Below are 22,565 nucleotides of genomic sequence, written 5' to 3'. Positions count from 1 at the left end.
CAGTGTGTGTATGGTTCTGTGTGTTCTATAGTAGTCAGTGTGTGTATGGTTCTGTGTGTTCTATAGTAGTCAGTGTGTGTATGGTTCTGTGTGTTCTATAGTAGTCAGTGTGTGTGTGGTTCTGTGTGTTCTATAGTAGTCAGTGTGTATGTGGTTCTGTGTGTTCTATAGTAGTCAGTGTGTGTATGGTTCTGTGTGTTCTATAGTAGTCAGTGTGTGTATGGTTCTGTGTGTTCTATAGTAGCCAGTGTGTATGTGGTTCTGTGTGTTCTATAGTAGCCAGTGTGTATGTGGTTCTGTGTGTTCTATAGTAGTCAGTGTGTGTATGGTTCTGTGTGTTCTATAGTAGTCAGTGTGTGTGTGGTTCTGTGTGTTCTAAAGTAGTCAGTGTGTATGTGGTTCTGTGTGTTCTAAAGTAGTCAGTGTGTGTGGTTATGTGTGTTCTATAGTAGTCAGTGTGTATGTGGTTATGTGTGTTCTATAGTAGTCAGTGTGTGTGTGGTTCTGTGTGTTCTATAGTAGCCAGTGTGTATGTGGTTCTGTGTGTTCTATAGTAGCCAGTGTGTATGTGGTTCTGTGTGTTCTATGGTAGTCAGTGTGTATGTGGTTCTGTGTGTTCTAAAGTAGCCAGTGTGTATGTGGTTCTGTGTGTTCTACAGTGGCCAGTGTGTGTGGTTCTGTGTGTTCTACAGTAGCCAGTGTGTATGTGGTTCTGTGTGTTCTACAGTAGCCAGTGTGTGTGGTTCTGTGTGTTCTACAGTGGCCAGTGTGTATGTGGTTCTGTGTGTTCTACAGTAGCCAGTGTGTGTGGTTCTGTGTGTTCTACAGTGGCCAGTGTGTATGTGGTTCTGTGTGTTCTACAGTAGCCAGTGTGTATGTGGTTCTGTGTGTTCTACAGTGGCCAGTGTGTGTGGTTCTGTGTGTTCTACAGTAGCCAGTGTGTATGTGGTTCTTTGTATTCTACAGTGGCCAGTGTGTGTGGTTCTGTGTGTTCTACAGTGGCCAGTGTGTATGTGGTTCTGTGTGTTCTACAGTGGCCAGTGTGTGTGTGGTTGTGTGTTCTACAGTGGCCAGTGTGTGTGGTTCTGTGTGTTCTAAAGTAGCCAGTGTGTATGTGGTTCTGTGTGTTCTACAGTGGCCAGTGTGTGTGTGGTTCTGTGTGTTCTACAGTGGCCAGTGTGTGTGGTTCTGTGTGTTCTAAAGTAGCCAGTGTGTGTACACAGTGCAGCTACTGGCACGTGTTGCCGTGGTTACTCAGAGTAGTGTTTCAAAGTCTCCTCATATCCAGCAATAAGAGCCCCTTTCATAACTGGACGAGGTGCCTGGGTGTGTGGATCTATTTATGTAGAACGTGAGCTGGTGGGGGGTTACTAAAGTCAGGCAGCTGCTGGCTGGTGACCAGGGGTAGCATGAGGAACATATCTATACACTGCTGTAATATAGAGAGATGTGTGTGTGTCTTTGGGCTTTAGTGCTGCTCTAGAGAACTCTCTCACCTTTCCAGCAGTCACTGACCTACCACCAGCAGATTGGTGTAAAGCAAGGAATCTACCGCATTACTTAAAGACGAGGAAGCATTTTTAAAGTACTCAAAAATCTCTCTACCCAGTCCCTCCGTCCCTGTCCCGTCCCTGTCCCTCCGTTCCTCGTCCCTCGTCCCCGTCCCAGTTCATACCGTTCTCTTCTTCTGGGACCGTATGCGTCAGGCAGTTCAGAGTAGGAGCATCAATAAGGCCTTTTATATAATAATGATGAATAACATTAGATAGAGTAGGAGTGCTGATCTAGGATCAGGTAAATCCTGTCCAAGATGTTTAATACATACAGCCTCAGGTTGCTTGAGTCTCCCCTCCCCTCCCCCTCCCTCTCTCTCTCCTCTCTCTTTAATCTCTCCCCTCTCTCTCCCTCTCTCTCCCTCTCTCTCCCTCTCCTCTCTCTCTCTCCCTCTCTCTCCCTCTCTCTCCCTCTCTCTCCCTCTCTCTCCCTCTCTCTCTCCTCTCTCTCCCTCTCTCTCCCTCTCTCTCTCTCTCTCCCTCTCTCTCCCTCTCTCTCCCTCTCTCTCCCTCTCTCTCCCTCTCTCTCTCCTCTCTCTCTCCCTCTCTCTCCCTCTCTCTCCCTCTCTCTCCCTCTCTCCCTCTCCTCTCTCTCTCCCTCTCTCTCCCTCTCTCCCCTCTCTCCCCTCTCTCCCCCTCTCTCCCCCTCTCTCCCCCTCTCTCCCCCTCTCTCTCCCCCTCTCTCTCCCCCTCTCTCTCCCCCTCTCTCCCCCTCTCTCCCCTCTCTCTCCCTCTCTCTCCCTCTCTCTCCCTCTCTCTCCCTCTCTCCCCTCTCTCCCTCTCTCCCCTCTCTCCCTCTCTCTCTCTCTCTCTCTCTCCCTCTCTCCCTCTCTCTCTCCCTCTCTCTCTCCCTCCCTCCCTCCCCCCTATCCTCTATGGTGTTTGCAGCAGAGGCTCCTCAGTCTCCAGTTGGGCCAGCTGTCTCCTGAGGTTGTTGACTTTATTCTGCAGCTCTTTGTTGTACTGTATGATATGAACCATCTCGTCGTACGCCTCATCCAGACACCTGGAGCTGCGCTTCCAACGCAGGAACACACCTTGGGGGGGGGACAGAAGAGAGAGAGAGAGAGAGAAAATGAGAGAGAGAGAGAGAAAATGAGAGAGAGAGAGAGAGACATTGATCTGGTACTTCCTGTATATAGCTCCACATTGATCTGGTACTCCCTGTATATAGCTCCACATTGATCTGGTACTTCCTGTATATAGCTCCACATTGATCTGGTATTCCCTGTATATAGCTCCACATTGATCTGGTACTCCCTGTATATAGCTCCACATTGATCTGGTACTCCCTGTATATAGCTCCACATTGATCTGGTACTTCCTGTATATAGCTCCACATTGATCTGGTACTTCCTGTATATAGCTCCACATTGATCTGGTACTTCCTGTATATAGCTCCACATTGATCTGGTACTTCCTGTATATAGCTCCACATTGATCTGGTACTTCCTGTATATAGCTCCACATTGATCTGGTACTTCCTGTATATAGCTCCACATTGATCTGGTACTTCCTGTATATAGCTCCACATTGATCTGGTACTTCCTGTATATAGCTCCACATTGATCTGGTACTTCCTGTATATAGCTCCACATTGATCTGGTACTTCCTGTATATAGCTCCACATTGATCTGGTACTTCCTGTATGTAGATCCAAAATGATCTGGTACTTCCTGTATGTAGATCCAAAATGATCTGGTACTTCCTGTATATAGGTTCATATTTTATTCCTTGTGTTACTATAAAAAAAGATTTAAAAACATGTTTTACTCTGCATCGTTGGGAAAGCATTTCACTGTAAAGTCTGTACAGCGAATGTGACATTTTATTCTCTCTGAACTGCCAGAGTGAATTTATGAACACATCCTTATGCATAGGAGTCAATGGGAGTGAAAGTGGTGTAAACCGGGAAAAGTTATGATTCAACCTTTAGGGTTAAAGGTCAGGGAACTTAAGTGGCATCTGACCAGTCTTGTATGAATCTAAAACGGCGATCAGAATAACTAGGGACTAATGCCTCATGGCCACCAGATGAGTCAATACATTGGAGATGCCACACAAGGCTGCGGTGCGTTCTGGGTAATATTATAAACTCGCGTGTTGCTTTACCGTGCTGTGGTAAAAACAGAAGTTCATAACCAGACTAGAAATAGCTCGCTTAGCTTTTAGCTATTTGAAAAAAGCAAAGCACTTGGGCGTCAAGTACAGAAAATCCGGGCAAAACAAAAGGCATCTACTGGACATCGGGCATAAGATTAGAGTCTGCTCGCGGCTGGCTTGTCCATCGATGTTCATGTAATGGTAATTAGCACGCAAGCCTCCCGTCCGGCCTTTGACCTTCTGTGGAGGCGTCACTGCAACTCAAGTGACCCTAAAGTCAGTAAGGACGCCCTATAATAAGCAGACAACGCAGGGCACTTTGGAGGGGGCAGAGAGAGTCAGTCCACGTGCCACAGATAGCAAACAATTCCCAGCCAGGGAGAGAATGCCAGGGTGGAATTCAGTGACGTCTGGTAACCCACACGAAGCATTGGAAGACAGTCATATGATCATGTGAGCTTCGTAAGCCAGTCATGAGTCCGTAAGGCTGTCCAGGAATTGACATTAAAGTCTGAAAGGCACTTGCCTATTAGGCAAGTTAGGTGTATTTATGGGTTGCCTCCTGGTTCAGTGGTGTTAAAACACCAAGCAGCATACTGTCCCCTCCTGGTTCAGTGGTGTTAAAACATAACATACTGCACTCCTGGTTCAGTGGTGTTAAGACACAATACAGTAGAGGGAGTGCTGGTTCAGTGGTGTTAAAACAGTAGGGGGCATACTGTCTGGTTCAGTGTGAAAACGTAACTACAGACACAATAGGGGAGTGCTGCTCAGTGTGAGGTAATACAGTTGGGGGAGTGCTGCTCAGTGTGAGGTAATACAGTAGGGGGAGTGCTGCTCAGCATGAGGTAATACAGTACGGGGAGTGCTGCTCAGCGTGAGGTAATACAGTAGGGGGAGTGCTGCTCAGCATGAGGTAATACAGTAGGGGGAGTGCTGCTCAGCGTGAGGTAATACAGTAGGGGGAGTGCTGAGGTAATACAGTACGGGGAGTGCTGCTCAGTGTGAGGTAATACAGTAGGGGGAGTGCTGCTCAGCGTGAGGTAATACAGTAGGGAGAGTGCTGCTCAGCGTGAGGTAATACAGTAGGGGGAGTGCTGCTCAGCATGAGGTAATACAGTAGGGGGAGTGCTGCTCAGCGTGAGGTAATACAGTAGGGGTAGGGCTGAGGTAATACAGTAGAGGGAGTGCTGAGGTAATACAGTAGGGGGAGTGCTGAGGTAATACAGTAGGGGGAGTGCTGCTCAGCGTGAGGTAATACAGTAGGGGAGTGCTGAGGTAATACAGTAGGGGGAGTGGGAGGTAATACAGTAGGGGAGTGCTGAGGTAATACAGTAGGGGAGTGCTGCTCAGCGTGAGGTAATACAGTAGGGGGAGTGCTGAGGTGAAATACAGTAGGGGAGTGCTGCTCAGCGTGAGGTAATACAGTAGGGGGAGTGCTGCTCAGCATGAGGTAATACAGTAGGGGAGTGCTGCTCAGCGTGAGGTAATACAGTAGGGGAGTGCTGCTCAGCGTGAGGTAATACAGTAGGGGGAGTGCTGCCCAGCGTGAGGTAATACAGTAGGGGAGTGCTGCTCAGCGTGAGGTAATACAGTAGGGGAGTGCAGCGTGAGGTAATACAGTAGGGGAGTGCTGCTCAACGTGAGGTAATACAGTAGGGGAGTGCTGCTCAGCGTGAGGTAATACAGTAGGGGGAGTGCTGCTCAGCGTGAGGTAATACAGTAGGGGGAGTGCTGCTCAGCGTGAGGTAATACAGTAGGGGGAGTGCTGCTCAGCGTGAGGTAATACAGTAGGGGGAGTGCTGCTCAGCGTGAGGTAATACAGTAGAGGGAGTGCTGCTCAGCGTGAGGTAATACAGTAGGGGGAGTGCTGCTCAGCGTGAGGTAATACAGTAGGGGGAGTGCAGCGTGAGGTAATACAGTAGGGGGAGTGCTGCTCAGTGTGAGGTAATACAGTAGGGGAGTGCTGCTCAGCGTGAGGTAATACAGTAGGGGAGTGCTGAGGTAATACAGTAGGGGGAGTGCTGCTCAGCGTGAGGTAATACAGTAGGGGGAGTGCTGCTCAGCGTGAGGTAATACAGTAGGGGGAGAGCTGCTCAGCGTGAGGTAATACAGTAGGGGTGTGCCCAGCGTGAGGTAATATAGTAGGAGTGCTGCTCAGCATGAGGTAATACAGTAGGGGAGTGCAGCGTGAGGTAATACAGTAGGGGAGTGCTGCTCAGCGTGAGGTAATACAGTAGGGGAGTGCTGCTCAGCGTGAGGTAATACAGTAGGGGGAGTGCTGCTCAGCGTGAGGTAATACAGTAGGGGGAGTGCTGCTCAGCGTGAGGTAATACAGTAGGGGAGTGCTGAGGTAATACAGTAGGGGGAGTGCTGCTCAGCGTGAGGTAATACAGTAGGGGGAGTGCTGCTCAGCGTGAGGTAATACAGTAGGGGAGTGCTGCTCAGCGTGAGGTAATACAGTAGGGGGAGTGCTGCTCAGCGTGAGGTAATACAGTAGGGGAGTGCTGCTCAGCGTGAGGTAATACAGTAGGGGAGTGCTGCTCAGCGTGAGGTAATACAGTAGGGGGAGTGCTGCTCAGCGTGAGGTAATACAGTAGGGGGAGTGCTGCTCAGCGTGAGGTAATACAGTAGGGGAGTGCTGAGGTAATACAGTAGGGGAGTGCTGAGGTAATACAGTAGGGGGAGTGCTGCTCAGCATGAGGTAATACAGTAGGGGAGTGCTGCTCAGCGTGAGGTAATACAGTAGGGGAGTGCTGCTCAGCGTGAGGTAATACAGTAGGGGAGTGGGAGGTAATACAGTAGGGGGAGTGCTGAGGTAATACAGTAGGGGGTGCTGCTCAGCGTGAGGTAATACAGTAGGGGAGTGCTGCTCAGCGTGAGGTAATACAGTAGGGGAGTGCTGAGGTAATACAGTAGGGGAGTGCTGCTCAGCGTGAGGTAATACAGTAGGGGAGTGCTGCTCAGCGTGAGGTAATACAGTAGGGGAGTGCTGCTCAGTGTGAGGTAATACAGTAGGGGAGTGCTGCTCAGTGTGAGGTAATACAGTAGGGGAGTGCAGCGTGAGGTAATACAGTAGGGGAGTGCTGCTCGAGGTAATACAGTAGGGGAGTGCTGCTCAGCGTGAGGTAATACAGTAGGGGGAGTGCTGCTCAGCGTGAGGTAATACAGTAGGGGGAGTGCTGCTCAGCATGAGGTAATACAGTAGGGGGAGTGCTGAGGTAATACAGTAGGGGAGTGCTGCTCAGCGTGAGGTAATACAGTAGGGGGAGTGCTGCTCAGCGTGAGGTAATACAGTAGGGGGAGTGCTGCTCAGTGTGAGGTAATACAGTAGGGGTGCTGCTCAGCGTGAGGTAATACAGTAGGGGGAGTGCTGCTCAGCGTGAGGTAATACAGTAGGGGGAGTGCTGCTCAGCATGAGGTAATACAGTAGGGGAGTGCTGCTCAGCGTGAGGTAATACAGTAGGGGTAGTGCTGAGTGTAATACAGTAGGGGAGTGCTGAGGTAATACAGTAGGGGAGTGCTGAGGTAATACAGTAGGGGGAGTGCTGAGGTAATACAGTAGGGGGAGTGCTGCTCAGCGTGAGGTAATACAGTAGGGGGAGTGCTGCTCAGCATGAGGTAATACAGTAGGGGGAGTGCTGCTCAGCATGAGGTAATACAGTAGGGGGAGTGCTGCTCAGCGTGAGGTAATACAGTAGGGGGAGTGCTGCTCAGCGTGAGGTAATACAGTAGGGGGAGTGCTGAGGTAATACAGTAGGGGGAGTGCTGCTCAGCGTGAGGTAATACAGTAGGGGAGTGCTGCTCAGCGTGAGGTAATACAGTAGGGGGAGTGCTGCTCAGCGTGAGGTAATACAGTAGGGGGAGTGCTGCTCAGCATGAGGTAATACAGTAGGGGAGTGCTGCTCAGCGTGAGGTAATACAGTAGGGGAGTGCTGCTCAGCATGAGGTAATACAGTAGGGGAGTGCTGCTCAGCGTGAGGTAATACAGTAGGGGAGTGCTGAGGTAATACAGTAGGGGGAGTGCTGCTCAGCGTGAGGTAATACAGTAGGGGAGTGCTGCTCAGCGTGAGGTAATACAGTAGGGGGAGTGCTGCTCAGCGTGAGGTAATACAGTAGGGGAGTGCTGCTCAGCGTGAGGTAATACAGTAGGGGGAGTGCTGCTCAGCATGAGGTAATACAGTAGGGGGAGTGCTGCTCAGCGTGAGGTAATACAGTAGGGGGAGTGCTGCTCAGCGTGAGGTAATACAGTAGGGGAGTGCTGCTCAGTGTGAGGTAATACAGTAGGGGGAGTGCAGCGTGAGGTAATACAGTAGGGGAGTGCTGCTCAGCGTGAGGTAATACAGTAGGGGGAGTGCTGCTCAGCGTGAGGTAATACAGTAGGGGGAGAGCTGCTCAGCGTGAGGTAATACAGTAGGGGAGTGTGAGGTAATATAGTAGGGGGAGCTGCTCAGCATGAGGTAATACAGTAGGGGGTGCTGAGGTAATACAGTAGGGGGAGTGCTGCTCAGCGTGAGGTAATACAGTAGGGGGAGTGCTGCTCAGCGTGAGGTAATACAGTAGGGGAGTGCTGCTCAGCGTGAGGTAATACAGTAGGGGGAGTGCTGCTCAGCGTGAGGTAATACAGTAGGGGAGTGCTGAGGTAATACAGTAGGGGAGTGCTGCTCAGCATGAGGTAATACAGTAGGGGAGTGCTGCTCAGCGTGAGGTAATACAGTAGGGGGAGTGCTGCTCAGCGTGAGGTAATACAGTAGGGGGAGTGCTGCTCAGCGTGAGGTAATACAGTAGGGGGAGTGCTGCTCAGCGTGAGGTAATACAGTAGGGGGAGTGCTGCTCAGCGTGAGGTAATACAGTAGGGGGAGTGCTGCTCAGTGTGAGGTAATACAGTAGGGGGAGTGCTGCTCAGCGTGAGGTAATACAGTAGGGGGAGTGCTGAGGTAATACAGTAGGGGGAGTGCTGAGGTAATACAGTAGGGGAGTGCTGCTCAGCATGAGGTAATACAGTAGGGGGAGTGCTGCTCAGCGTGAGGTAATACAGTAGGGGGAGTGCTGAGGTAATACAGTAGGGGAGTGCTGAGGTAATACAGTAGGGGAGTGCTGAGGTAATACAGTAGGGGGAGTGCTGCTCAGTGTGAGGTAATACAGTAGGGGGAGTGCTGCTCAGCGTGAGGTAATACAGTAGGGGAGTGCTGAGGTAATACAGTAGGGGGAGTGCTGCTCAGCGTGAGGTAATACAGTAGGGGGAGTGCTGCTCAGCGTGAGGTAATACAGTAGGGGGAGTGCTGCTCAGTGTGAGGTAATACAGTAGGGGGTGCTGCTCTTTGAGGTAATACAGTAGGGGGAGTGCTGCTCAGTGTGAGGTAATACAGTAGGGGAGTGCAGCGTGAGGTAATACAGTAGGGGAGTGCTGCTCAGCGTGAGGTAATACAGTAGGGGGAGTGCTGCTCAGCGTGAGGTAATACAGTAGGGGGAGTGCTGCTCAGCGTGAGGTAATACAGTAGGGGAGTGCTGAGGTAATACAGTAGGGGAGTGCTGCTCAGCGTGAGGTAATACAGTAGGGGAGTGCTGCTCAGCGTGAGGTAATACAGTAGGGGGAGTGCTGCTCAATGTGAGGTAATACAGTAGGGGGAGTGCTGCTCAGCGTGAGGTAATACAGTAGGGGGAGTGCTGCTCAGTGTGAGGTAATACAGTAGGGGAGTGCTGCTCAGCATGAGGTAATACAGTAGGGGAGTGCTGCTCAGCGTGAGGTAATACAGTAGGGGGAGTGCTGAGGTAATACAGTAGGGGAGTGCTGAGGTAATACAGTAGGGGAGTGCTGAGGTAATACAGTAGGGGAGTGCTGCTCAGCATGAGGTAATACAGTAGGGGAGTGCTGAGGTAATACAGTAGGGGGAGTGCTGAGGTAATACAGTAGGGGAGTGCTGCTCAGCGTGAGGTAATACAGTGGGGTAGTGCTGAGGTAAACAGTAGGGGAGTAGTGCTGCCTCGGCAGGTAATACAGTAGGGGAGTGCTGAGGTAATACAGTAGGAAGAGTGCTGCTCAGCATGAGGTAATACAGTAGGGGATCCATAGGTAATACAGGAAGGGAGCTGCTGAGGTAATACAGTAGGGGGAGTGCTGAGGTAATAAAGTAGGAAGAGTAGTGCTGCTCAGCGTGAGGGATCCAAATACAGTAGGAAGAGTAGCTGCTCAGCGTGAGGTAATAATGGGGAGTGCTGAGGTAATACCCCAGGAAGAGTAGTGCTGCCTTGGCAGGAACTAATGGTAATAAAGTAGGAAGAGTGCTGCTCAGCCTGAGGCAGGAACTACAGTAGGGGAGTGTGAGGTAATAAGTAGGAAGAGTAGCTGCTGCCTTGGCAGTGTGGGGATCCATAATAAACCCCAGGAAGAGTGCTGCTGCCTTGGAGGAACTAATGGGGAGTGCTGCTCATAATAAACAGTAGGAAGAGTGCTGCTCAGCCTTGTGAGGAATACAGTGGGGATGCTGCAAATGGAATATTCCAGGAAGTTCTCCAGCTGCTGCCTCACAAGAACGTATTCAAGAGAACATTGTTGGAAAATGCACTCCGAGCATGAGACTGTGGAGCGCGGTAGCATGCATATTGAGAAACACCCATGGATTTTGTGTTGTGGATATGTGGTGGTAGAGTAGTGTCCTGAGGGAATGGTAGGTAGCCTAGTGGTTAGAGCGTTGGACTGGTAATCGGAAGGGTTCTAGATCGAACCCCCGAGCTGTCGTTCTGCCCCTGAACAAGGCAGTTAACCCACTGTAGGCCGTCATTGTCATTTGTTCTTAACTGACTTGCCTAGTTAAATAATGTGAAATATAATAATAAACCCCAGGAAGAGTAGCTGCTGCCTCGGCAGGAACTAATGGGGATCCATAATAAACCCCAGGAAGAGTAGCTGCTGCCTTGGCAGGAACTAATGGGGATCCATAATAAACCCCAGGAAGAGTAGCTGCTGCCTTGGCAGGAACTAATGGGGATCCATAATAAACCCCAGGAAGAGTAGCTGCTGCCTTGGCAGGAACTAATGGGGATCTATAATAAACCCCAGGAAGAGTAGCTGCTGCTTTGGCAGGAACTAATGGGGATCCATAATAAACCCCAGGTAGAGTAGCTGCTGCCTTGGCAGGAACTAATGGGGATCCATAATAAACCCCAGGTAGAGTAGCTGCTGCCTTGACAGGAACTAATGGGGATCCATAATAAACCCCAGGAAGAGTAGCTGCAGCCTTGGCAGGAGCTAATGGGGATCCATAATAAACCCCAGGTAGAGTAGCTGCAGCCTTGGCAGGAACTAATGGGGATCCATAATAAACCCCAGGAAGAGTAGCTGCAGCCTTGGCAGGAACTAATGGGGATCCATAATAAACCCCAGGTAGAGTAGCTGCTGCCTTGGCAGGAGCTAATGGGGATCCATAATAAACCCCAGGAAGAGTAGCTGCTGCCTTGACAGGAGCTAATGGGGATCCATAATAAACCCCAGGAAGAGTAGCTGCTGCCTTGACAGGAACTAATGGGGATCCATAATAAACCCCAGGTAGAGTAGCTGCTGCCTTGACAGGAACTAATGGGGATCCATAATAAACCCCAGGAAGAGTAGCTGCTGCCTTGGCAGGAACTAATGGGGATCCATAATAAACCCCAGGAAGAGTAGCTGCTGCCTTGACAGGAACTAATGGGGATCCATAATAAACCCCAGGTAGAGTAGCTGCTGCCTTGACAGGAACTAATGGGGATCCATAATAAACCCCAGGAAGAGTAGCTGCTGCCTTGGCAGGAACTAATGGGGATCCATAATAAACCCCAGGTAGAGTAGCTGCTGCCTTGGCAGGAACTAATGGGGATCCATAATAAACCCCAGGTAGAGTAGCTGCTGCCTTGGCAGGAACTAATGGGGATCCATAATAAACCCCAGGTAGAGTAGCTGCTGCCTTGGCAGGAACTAATGGGGATCCATAATAAACCCCAGGAAGAGTAGCTGCTGCCTTGGCAGGAACTAATGGGGATCCATAATAAACCCCAGGAAGAGTAGCTGCTGCCTTGGCAGGAACTAATGGGGATCCATAATAAACCCCAGGAAGAGTAGCTGCTGCCTTGACAGGAACTAATGGGGATCCATAATAAACCCCAGGAAGAGTAGCTGCTACCTTGGCAGGAACTAATGGGGATCCATAATAAACCCCAGGAAGAGTAGCTGCTGCCTTGACAGGAACTAATGGAGATCCATAATAAACCCCAGGAAGAGTAGCTGCTACCTTGGCAGGAACTAATGGGGATCCATAATAAACCCCAGGAAGAGTAGCTGCAGCCTTGGCAGGAACTAATGGGGATCCATAATAAACCCCAGGAAGAGTAGCTGCTGCCTTGGCAGGAACTAATGGGGATCCATAATAAACCCCAGGAAGAGTAGCTGCTGCCTTGGCAGGAACTAATGGGGATCAATCATAAACCCCAGGAAGAGTAGCTGCTGCCTTGACAGGAACTAATGGGGATCCATAATAAACCCCGGGAAGAGTAGCTGCTGCCTTGACAGGAACTAATGGGGATCCATAATAAACCCCAGGAAGAGTAGCTGGAACTAATGGGGATCCATAATAAATACAGATACTAAGACAAAGAAAAAGGAAGAGAGGAAGTGGAAGAGGTCATACTGAGAGGTGAACAAGAAACTAAGAAAAGGGAGGGAAGCTGGAATAGACGAACACTTTTGGTTTTGAAAGTCCTATTTTTTGTGAAATTGTAAAAAAAAAAAAGCGAAGTGTAAAAATTAACAGCTCAAACATGTAGTTTGGAATATTAGATATTGCTAGTCGTGTGTCTGAGTAAGTCAGTGTCGAGCTCCCCTAAACCCATTCTACTCGTGAACCATCCAAAACAGAAACACCTACCTGGGAGTAGGCAGAACATTTGGGGTCAGGGGTTAGGAATGGAGCCAGGTTCTTACCTTCCCATAGTAGCAGGCTCTGAGGGGCTACGGAGGGCCATATAACCAGACAGTTGGCCTCGTAGAGCGGGTTCGACAGCCTCTCCACCTCCTGGGGCCTGTTCACCCACGACCACAGAGAGACCGTCTTCTGAGACAGGTTCAACTTAGACCTGGGGGGGAATAGGAGAGATTCAAAAGAAAATGATCTCAAACAGAGAAAAATGTCCTCCTGTGTGCTACCTATATCCCATCACTAGAATCCCCATTAATGAAGACAGCTTCTCCATCCTGGAGGGGTAAATCAATCATTTCCAGGCCCAGGGACATGTACTAGTCTGTAGTGACCTAAACGCCAGAACCTGACACCCTCAGCACACAGGGGGACAAACACCTGCCTGCAGGTGACAGCATTCCCTCCCCCATATGCACCCCTAGGCACAACTATGACAACTTAACCAACAAAAACGAGGCACAACTCTTGCAGCTCTGTCAGACACTGGATATGTACATAGTCGATGGTAGGCTCTGAGGGGAATCCTATGGTAGGTACACCTATAACTCATCTCTTGGCAATAGCACAGTAGACTACTTTATCACTGACCTCAACCCAGAGTCTCTCAGAGTGTTCACAGTAACAGTCAGCACACTGACACCCCTATCAGACCACAGTCAGCACACTGACACCCCTATCAGACCACAGTCAGCCCACTGACACCCCTATTAGACCACAGTCAGCCCACTGACACCCCTATCAGACCACAGTCAGCCCACTGACACCCCTATCAGACCACAGTCAGCCCACTGACACCCCTATCAGACCACAGTCAGCCCACTGACACCCCTATCAGACCACAGTCAGCCACTGACACCCCTATCAGACCACAGTCAGCCCACTGACACCCCTATCAGACCACAGTCAGCCCACTGACACCCCTATCAGACCACAGTCAGCCCACTGACACCCCTATCAGACCACAGTCAGCCCACTGACACCCCTATCAGACCACAGTCAGCCCACTGACACCCCTATCAGACCACAGTCAGCCCACTGACACCCCTATCAGATCACAGTCAGCCCACTGACACCCCTATCAGACCACAGTCAGCCCACTGACACCCCTATCAGACCACAGTCAGCACACTGACACCCCTATCAGACCACAGTCAGCCCACTGACACCCCTATCAGACCACAGCAAACTCACAGTCAACTTGAACATCTACTCAGAAAAATAAGGAGCAGCACGCCGGAAAATTTGAAAACTCTAAACAAACAACAACATGAAGAATTATCTATCCAAAACGGAGATGTCTGGGTAAACCACTTCTCCAATCTTTTATGGCTCTCTATAAAACGACAACAACATGAAGAATTATCTATCCAAAATGGAGATGTCTGGGTAAACCACTTCTCCAATCTTTATGGCTCTCTATAACAAACAACAACATGAAGAATTATCTATCCAAAATGGAGATGTCTGGGTAAACCACTTCTCCAATCTTTATGGCTCTTTAACAAAGAACAGCAAAAACATATACACGATCAAATACAAATGTTAGAGTCAACTATTAAAGACTACCAGAACGCAATGGATTCTCCAATTACATTGAATAAAGTGCAGGACAAAATACAAACCCTCCAACCCCAAAAGGACTGTGGTGTTGATGGTAATGCAAAATTATAAAATATATAAAATACAAATTCCAATTGGCAATAATTAAACTCTAACTCCTTAGGTATTTTCCTGAATATTTGGAACCAAGGACTGATCACTACAATCCACAAAAGACTAAATAAATTTGACCCCAAAAACTACCATGGAATATGCGTCAACAGCAACCTTGGGAAAATCCTCTGCACTATCATTAACTGCAGACAGAAAAAAAAATGTACTGAACAAATGCCAAATTGGCTTCATCCCAAATTACCTTCCGACAGACCACGTATTCACCCTGCACACTCTAATTGACAAGCAAAACCAAAACAAAGGCAAAGTCTTCTAATGTCTTGTTGATTTCAAAAAAGCTTTTGACTTTGGCACGAGGGTCTGTTATACAAATTGGTGGAAAGTGGTGCTGGGGGAAAAACATACATCATTATAAAATCCATGTACACAAACATCCATTTCTTTCCACATGGCCGGGGCGTGAGACAGGGATGCAGCTTAAGCCCCACCCTCTTCAACATATATATCAACGAATTGGCGAGGGCACTAGAACAGTCTGTAGCACCTGGCCTGACCCTACTAATGTTTGCTGATGATCTGGTGCTTCTGTCCCAAACCAAGGAGGGCCTACAGCAGCACCCAGATCTTCTACACAGATTCTGTCAGACCTGGGCCCTGACAGTAAATCTCAGTAAGACCAAAATAATGGTGTTCCAAAAAAAAAAGAAAAAAAGAAAAAGAAAAGAAGTTCCAGTTACCAGGACAACAAATACAAATTCCACCTAGACACCGTTTCCCCAGAGCACACAAACAACTATACATTTCTTGGCGTAAACATCAACACCACAGGTAACTTCCACAAAGCTGTGAACGATCTGAGAGACAATTCAAGAAGGGCCTTCTATGCAATCAAAAGGAACATAAAAGTTGACATACCAATTAGGATCTGGCTAAAAAATACTTGAATCATTTATAGAACCCATTGCCCTTTATGGTTGTGAGGTCTGGGATCTGCTCACTAACCAAGAATTCACAAAATGGGACAAGCACCAAATTGAGACTCTGCAGGCAGAATTCTGCACAAATATCCTCAGTGTACAACGTAAAACACCAAATAATGCATCCAGATACCTGCTAATTATCAAAACACGGAAAGGAGCTTTTAAATTCAACAAAGCAACATAACAAAGCCATCACCTACAGAGAGATGAACCTGGAGAAGAGTCTCCTAAGCAAGCTGGTCCTGGGGCTCTGTTCACACAAACAGACCCCACAGAGCCCCAGGACAACAGCACAATTAAGACCCAACCAAATCATGAGAAAACAAAAAGATAATTACTTGACACATTGGAAAGAATTAACAAAAAAAAACAGAGCAAACTAGAATGTTATTTGGCCGTAAACAGAGAGTACACAGCGGCAGAATACCTGACCACTGTGACTGACCCAAACTTAAGGAAAGCTTTGACTATGTAGACTCAATGAGCATAGCCCTGCTATTGAGAAAGGCCACCGTAAGCAGACATGGCTCTCAAGAGAAGACAGGCTATGTGCAAATTGCCCACAAAATGAGGTGGAAACTGAGCTGCACTTCCTAACCTCCTGCCAAATGTATGACCATTATAGAGAGACATTTTTCTCTCAGATTACAGAGACCCACAAAGATTTAGAAAACAAATCAAATTTTGATAAAACTCCCATATCTACTGGGTGAAATTCCACAGTGTGCCATCACAGCAGCAAGATTTGTGACCTGTTGCCACGAGAAAAGGTCAACCAGTGAAGAACAAACACCATTGTAAATACAACCCATATTTATGTTTATTTATCTTCCCTTTTGTCCTTTGACTATTTGCACATCATTACAACACTGTATACAGACATATGACGTTTAAAATGTATTTTCGAGTCTTATGGAACTTTTGTGAGTGTAATGTTTACTGTACATTTTGTTAACACATGTTTCCCTAAAGCCCTGTGCTTGACCTTCCGCACCAGCTTCCACCGAGGCTAGAACCCGGGACCTCTGCCTCGCAAAACACACGTGACCACCTACTTAGCAACGTCTTAGCCAACTACCAAAAAGATAGGCGTTTCAATAGTACGGGTGGAGACTTTTCAAGCTGGGAAGTGAGGTCGCGAATCTGACTCTGTTACATCTGACATGATAGATCAGACGCAGGGTATATTGAGGAGAGAGATCTGTAGAAAGAATGTGCTGGGTGGACGGGAGGAGAGCACCGTGTTGACATAGGGGAGACAGATGGACATCTGAGGATTAGGTGAAGGAGGGGTTGAGGTCAGGAGGTCAGGTCAGATTCTGCAGGTGGTGACCACAGACCACTTCTCAGTTCCTATGCTTCCTGGTTGATGTTTTGGTCACTTTTGAATGCTGGAGGGTGCTTTCACTCTAGTGGTAGCATGAGTCTACAAACCACACAAGTGGCTCAGGTAGTGCAGCTCATCCAGGATGACACATCAATGCGAGCTGTGGCAAGTAGGTTTGCTGTGTCTGTCAGCGTAGTGTCCAGAGCATGGAGGCGCTACCAGGAGACAGGCCAGTACATCAGGAGACGTGGAGGAGGCCGTAGGAGGGCAACAACCCAGCAGCAGGACCGCTACCTAATTACAGCTTTACAGAACCTTTGGGCAGAATTAAACTTGGTTAAAGCTTCTCTAGTGTCCATGAGTTATTTACTCTGAACAATAAGAAACAAACAGCAGTGATGAAGTCCATCTGTCCTGTAGGACCTGCCTTGTTGATAGTGTTGTTAAGAAGGTAGAAACTAGGGCCTGTAGGACCTGCCTTGTTGATAGTGCTGTTAAGGTAGAAACTAGGGCCTGTAGGACCTGCCTTGTTGATAGTGTTGTTAAGAAGGTAGAAACTAGGGCCTGTAGGACCTACCTTGTTGATAGTGCTGTTAAGAAGGTAGAAACTAGGGCCTGTAGGACCTGCCTTGTTGATAGTGTTGTTAAGAAGGTAGAAACTAGGGCCTGTAGGACCTGCCTTGTTGATAGTGTTGTTAAGAAGGTAGAAACTAGGGCCTGTAGGACCTGCCTTGTTGATAGTGTTGTTAAGGTAGAAACTAAGGCCTGTAGGACCTGCCTTGTTGATAGTGCTGTTAAGAAGGTAGAAACTAGGGCCTGTAGGACCTGCCTTGTTGATAGTGTTGTTAAGAAGGTAGAAACTAGGGCCTGTAGGACCTGCCCTGTTGATATTGTTGTTAAGAAGGTAGAAACTAGGGCCTGTAGGACCTGCCTTGTTGATAGTGCTGTCTAGAAGGTAGAAACTAAGGCCTGTAAGACCTGCCTTGTTGATAGTGCTGTCTAGAAGGTAGAAACTAGGGCCTATAGGACCTGCCTTGTTGACAGTGTTGTTAAGAAGGTAGAAACTAGGTCCTCTAGGACCTGCCTTGTTGATAGTGCTGTCTAGAAGGTAGAAACTAGGTCCTCTAGGACCTGCCCTGTTGATAGTGTTGTTAAGAAGGTAGAAACTAGGTCCTGTAGGACCTGCCTTGTCGATAGTGCTGTTAAGAAGGTAGAAACTAGGGCCTGTAGGACCTGCCTTGTCGATAGTGCTGTTAAGAAGGTAGAAACTAGGGCCTGTAGGACCTGCCTTGTTGATAGTGCTGTTAAGAAGGTAGAAACTAAGGCCTGTAGGACCTGCCCTGTTGATAGTGTTGTTAAGAAGGTAGAAACTAGGTCCTCTAGGACCTGCCCTGTTGATAGTGTTGTTAAGAAGGTAGAAACTAGGTCCTCTAGGACCTGTCTTCTTGATAGTGCTGTTAAGAAGGCGGAGCAGCGCTTTATTATGGACAGACTTCTCCCCATCTTAGCTACTGTTGTATCAATATGTTTTGACCATGACAGTTCACAATCCAGAGTTACTCCAGGCAGTTTAGTCACCTCAACTGGCTCAATTACCACATGATTCATTACACATTTTAGTTGAGATTTAATATGAGACCAGCTAGGAGCTATCTGTCCCAAATGAAACCCATCCCGGCTTTCAAAAGTACACACACATAAGAACCAAGTAAATAAGAGTGGTAAGTGGGCCTTGTCTGCTGGAGCAGCCCTGAGTGACAAGTCTACATCCCAAATGGCACCCTATTCCTTATATAGTGCACTACTTTTGACCAGAGACCTATGGAACCATACTTCCTACATAGTGCACTACTTTTGACCATAACCCTATCGAACCCTATTCCCTACATAGTGCACTACTTTTGACCAGAGCCCTATTGCCTATATAGTACACTACTTTAGACCAGAGCCCTATGGAACCCTATTCCCTACATAGTGCACTACTTTAGACCAGAGCCGTATAGAGCCCTATTCCCTACATAGTGCACTACTTTAGACCAGGACATGTGCACTATAAAGGGAATAGTGTTCCATTTAGGACGCAGGCCACCTTAGAGGGACTGCCTTTAAAAAGCAACAAATCTTTGAAAATGGCCTATGTGGCATTGATATGAGCCAGGAAAGTTATTCTAGCGGCAAAATTGACTACAAAGCGAAACTAGAATACATTTGTTTTTGATTTGACGATGTACATTTGTTGCACCAAAACACTTTGGTACGATGTTTTAGTTGGGCAATTTTACATATTTGGGGGAAAAAAGTACCAAAATGAATTATCTTAGATTCATTCTTGGGATTTTGAGGATGTGAAATATGCAGTGCTTGTTCGGGGGGGACAAACATCATTACCCGGATACACACCTACAACACTGAAATCTTTCTTTCGGTCCTTCTGTAGCTCAGTTGGTAGAGCATGGTGCTTGTAATGCCAGGGTAGTGGGTTCGATCCCCGGGACCACCCATACGTAGAATGTATGCACACATGACTGTAAGTCGCTTTGGATAAAAGCGTCTGCTAAATGGCATATATTATTATTATTATTATTATTATTATTATTATTATTATATATTAAAATGTTTATGAGCAACGTGCCAAATCGGCATGTTCAGCGGCTCTTTAAATCCGTATTAGTGTCTGACTTAGTGACTCTTTAAATCCGTATTAGTGTCTGACTTAGTGACTCTTTAAATCCGTATTAGTGTCTGACTTAGTGACTCTTTAAATCCGTATTAGTGTCTGACTTAGTGACTCTTTAAATCCGTATTAGTGTCTGACTTAGTGACTCTTTAAATCCGTAGTGTCTGACTAGTGTCTGACTTAGTGACTCTTTAAATCCGTATTAGTGTCTGACTTAGTGACTCTTTAAATCCGTATTAGTGTCTGACTTAGTGACTCTTTAAATCCGTATTAGTGTCTGACTTAGTGACTCTTTAAATCCGATTAGTGTCTGACTTAGTGACTCTTTAAATCCGTATTAGTGTCTGACTTGACTCTTTAAAGCCGTGTGTCTGACTTAGTGACTCTTTAAATCCGTATTAGTGTCTGACTTAGTGACTCTTTAAATCCGTCTGACTTAGTGACTCTTTAAATCCGTATTAGTGTCTGACTTAGTGACTCTTTAAATCCGTATTAGTGTCTGACTTAGTGACTCTTTAAATCCGTATTAGTGTCTGACTTAGTGACTCTTTAAATCCGTATTAGTGTCTGACTTAGTGACTCTTTAAATCCGTATTAGTGTCTGACTTAGTGACTCTTTAAATCCGTATTAGTGTCTGACTTAGTGACTCTTTAAATCCGTATTAGTGTCTGACTTAGTGACTCTTTAAATCCGTATTAGTGTCTGACTTAGTGACTCTTTAAATCCGTATGTGTCTGACTTAGTGACTCTTTAAATCCGTATTAGTGTCTGACTTAGTGACTCTTTAAAGCCGTATTAGTGTCTGACTTAGTGACTCTTTAAATCCGTATTAGTGTCTGACTTAGTGACTCTTTAAATCCGTATTAGTGTCTGACTTAGTGACTCTTTAAATCCGTATTAGTGTCTGACTAGTGACTCTTTAAAGCCGTATTAGTGTCTGACTAGTGACTCTTTAAAGCCGTATTAGTGTCTGACTTAGGGGTAACTTGAGCAGTGACTTGTGTATCCCCAGTCCCTTGCAGTGAACAGAGATTCTCCCCTGTAGAACACACACTCTCTCTCTGGCTGACCAGGTCTGAGGTAACGCTGACCTGCGTGTGATTGGCTGACCAGGTCTGAGGTAACGCTGACCAGGTCACAGGTTAAAAAAGTCAAGGGAAAGAACAGCACTGGCCATGTACTGTACGGGCCCTGGTCCAACGTTCAGAACTATAATAATAATAATAATATATGCCATTTAGCAGACGCTTTTATCCAAAGCGACTTACAGTCATGTGTGCATACATTCTACGTATGGGTGGTCCCGGGGATCGAACCCACTACCCTGGCGTTACAAGCGCCTGGTCCAACGTTCAGAACTATAGAGGGAACATCATGGACGACATGTAGAGATACAGGGTCTTCAGAAAGTATTCAAACCCTTATTCCACATGTTGTTGTGTCACAGCCGGAATATAAAATGGAATAAAATGTTGATTTTTTTTGTGTGTCATTGGCCTACACACACACACACACACACACACACACACACACACACACACACACACACACACTACACTATACTGTCAAAGTGGAATTATGTTATTACAAAAAAATCATTAAAAATACTGATAAGCTGAATTATGTTATTACAAAAAAATCATTAAAAAATGATAAGCTGAAATGTCTTGAGTCGATAAGTATTCAACCACTATGTTATGGCTGAAATGTCTTGAGTCGATAAGTATTCAACCACTATGTTATGGCTGAAATGTCTTGAGTCGATAAGTATTCAACCACTATGTTATGGCTGAAATGTCTTGAGTCGATAAGTATTCAACCACTATGTTATGGCTGAAATGTCTTGAGTCGATAAGTATTCAACCACTATGTTATGGCTGAAATGTCTTGAGTCGATAAGTATTCAACCACTATGTTATGGCTGAAATGTCTTGAGTCGATAGGTATTCAACCACTATGTTATGGCAAACGGAAACACGTTCAGGAGGCAGAATGTGCTTTCATAAGTCCCATAATAAATTGCATGGACTCACTCTGTGTGCGATAATAGAGTTTAACATGATTTTTGACTGACTGATCTCATTTCTGTACCTCTACACATACAGATAATCGTGAGGTCACTCAGTCGAGTCGTGAATTTCAAAACACAGATTCAACCACAAAGACAAAGGGAGGTTTTCCACTGCCTCAGAAAGGACACCTATTGGTAGATGGGTACACATAAGAAGCAGACATTGAACATCCCTTTGTGAAGTTATTCATTTAACTTTGGATGGTGTATCAATACACCCAGTCACTACAAAGATACAGGCGTCCTTCCTAACTCAGTTGCCGGAGAGGAAGGAAACTGCTCAGGGATTTGATCATGAGGCCAATGGTGTCTTTAAAACAGTTACATAGTTTAATGGCTGTGATAGTAAACTGAGGATGGATCAACAACATTGTAGTTACTCCACAATACTAACCTAAATGTTGAGTGAAATAAGGAAGCCTGTACAGAATAAAAATATTCCAAAACATGCTTCCTGTTTGCAACAAGGCACTAAAGTAAATCTGCAAAGAAATGCAACTTTCTGTCCTGAATACAAAGCGATATATTTGGGGCAAATCCAACACATCACTGAGTATCACTCTTCATATTTTCAAGCATGGTGGTGGCTGCATCATGTTATGGGTATGCTTGTCAAAGAAACGGAATAGAGCTAAGCACAGGTAAAATCCTAGAGGAAAACCTGGTTCAGTCTGTTTTCCAACAGACACAGGGAGGCAAATGCACCTTCCAGCAGGACAATAACCTAAAACACAAGACCAAATCTACACTGTAGTTGCTTACCAAGACTACACTGAACGTTTCTGAGTGGCCGTGTTACAGTTTTGACTTGACTATCTATGGCAATATTTGAAAATAGCTGTCTAGCAATGATCAACAACCAACTTGATAGAGCTTGAAGAATTCTTTAAAGAATAATGTGCAAATACTGTACAATCCAGGCGTGCAAAGCTCTTAGAGACTTACCAATAAAGACTCACAGCTGTAATATCTGCTAAAGGTGATTCTAACATGTATTGACTCAGGGGTGTGAATACTTATGTAAATTTGATATTTCTGCATTTAATTTTCAATATATTTGCTAACATTTCTAAAAACATGTTTTCACTTTGTCATTATGGGGTACTGTGATATCATTATGGGGTACTGTGATATCATTATGGGGTACTGTGATATCATTATGGGGTACTGTGATATCATTATGGGGTACTGTGATATCATTATGGGGTACTGTGATATCATTATGGGGTAC

At 46.6% G+C, this 22,565-nt stretch overlaps 1 protein-coding gene across 2 annotated transcripts in view; it reads right to left on the bottom strand.

Annotated features, from left to right (window-relative positions):
- Positions 1–2,397: 2,397 nt before the first annotated feature.
- mtmr9 (myotubularin related protein 9) overlaps positions 2,398–22,565 on the bottom strand; it is a 43,639-nt gene continuing 23,471 nt past the window's right edge. For both annotated transcript variants that reach the window (XM_046293140.1, XM_046293139.1), the window contains exons 10-11: positions 12,610–12,761; positions 2,398–2,590 (exon numbers count right to left, since the gene is read on the bottom strand). In XM_046293140.1, coding sequence (XP_046149096.1) covers positions 2,427–2,590; positions 12,610–12,761 — 316 coding nt within the window. In that variant the 3' untranslated portion in view covers positions 2,398–2,426. The remainder of the gene's footprint in view (positions 2,591–12,609; positions 12,762–22,565) is intronic.

This window comes from Oncorhynchus gorbuscha, linkage group LG12, assembly GCF_021184085.1.
Source record: "Oncorhynchus gorbuscha isolate QuinsamMale2020 ecotype Even-year linkage group LG12, OgorEven_v1.0, whole genome shotgun sequence".
Classification (NCBI taxonomy): Eukaryota; Metazoa; Chordata; class Actinopteri; order Salmoniformes; family Salmonidae; genus Oncorhynchus; species Oncorhynchus gorbuscha.
The sequence above is the reverse complement of the archived record's forward strand: the minus strand, read 5'-3'. Positions and strand labels throughout refer to the sequence as shown.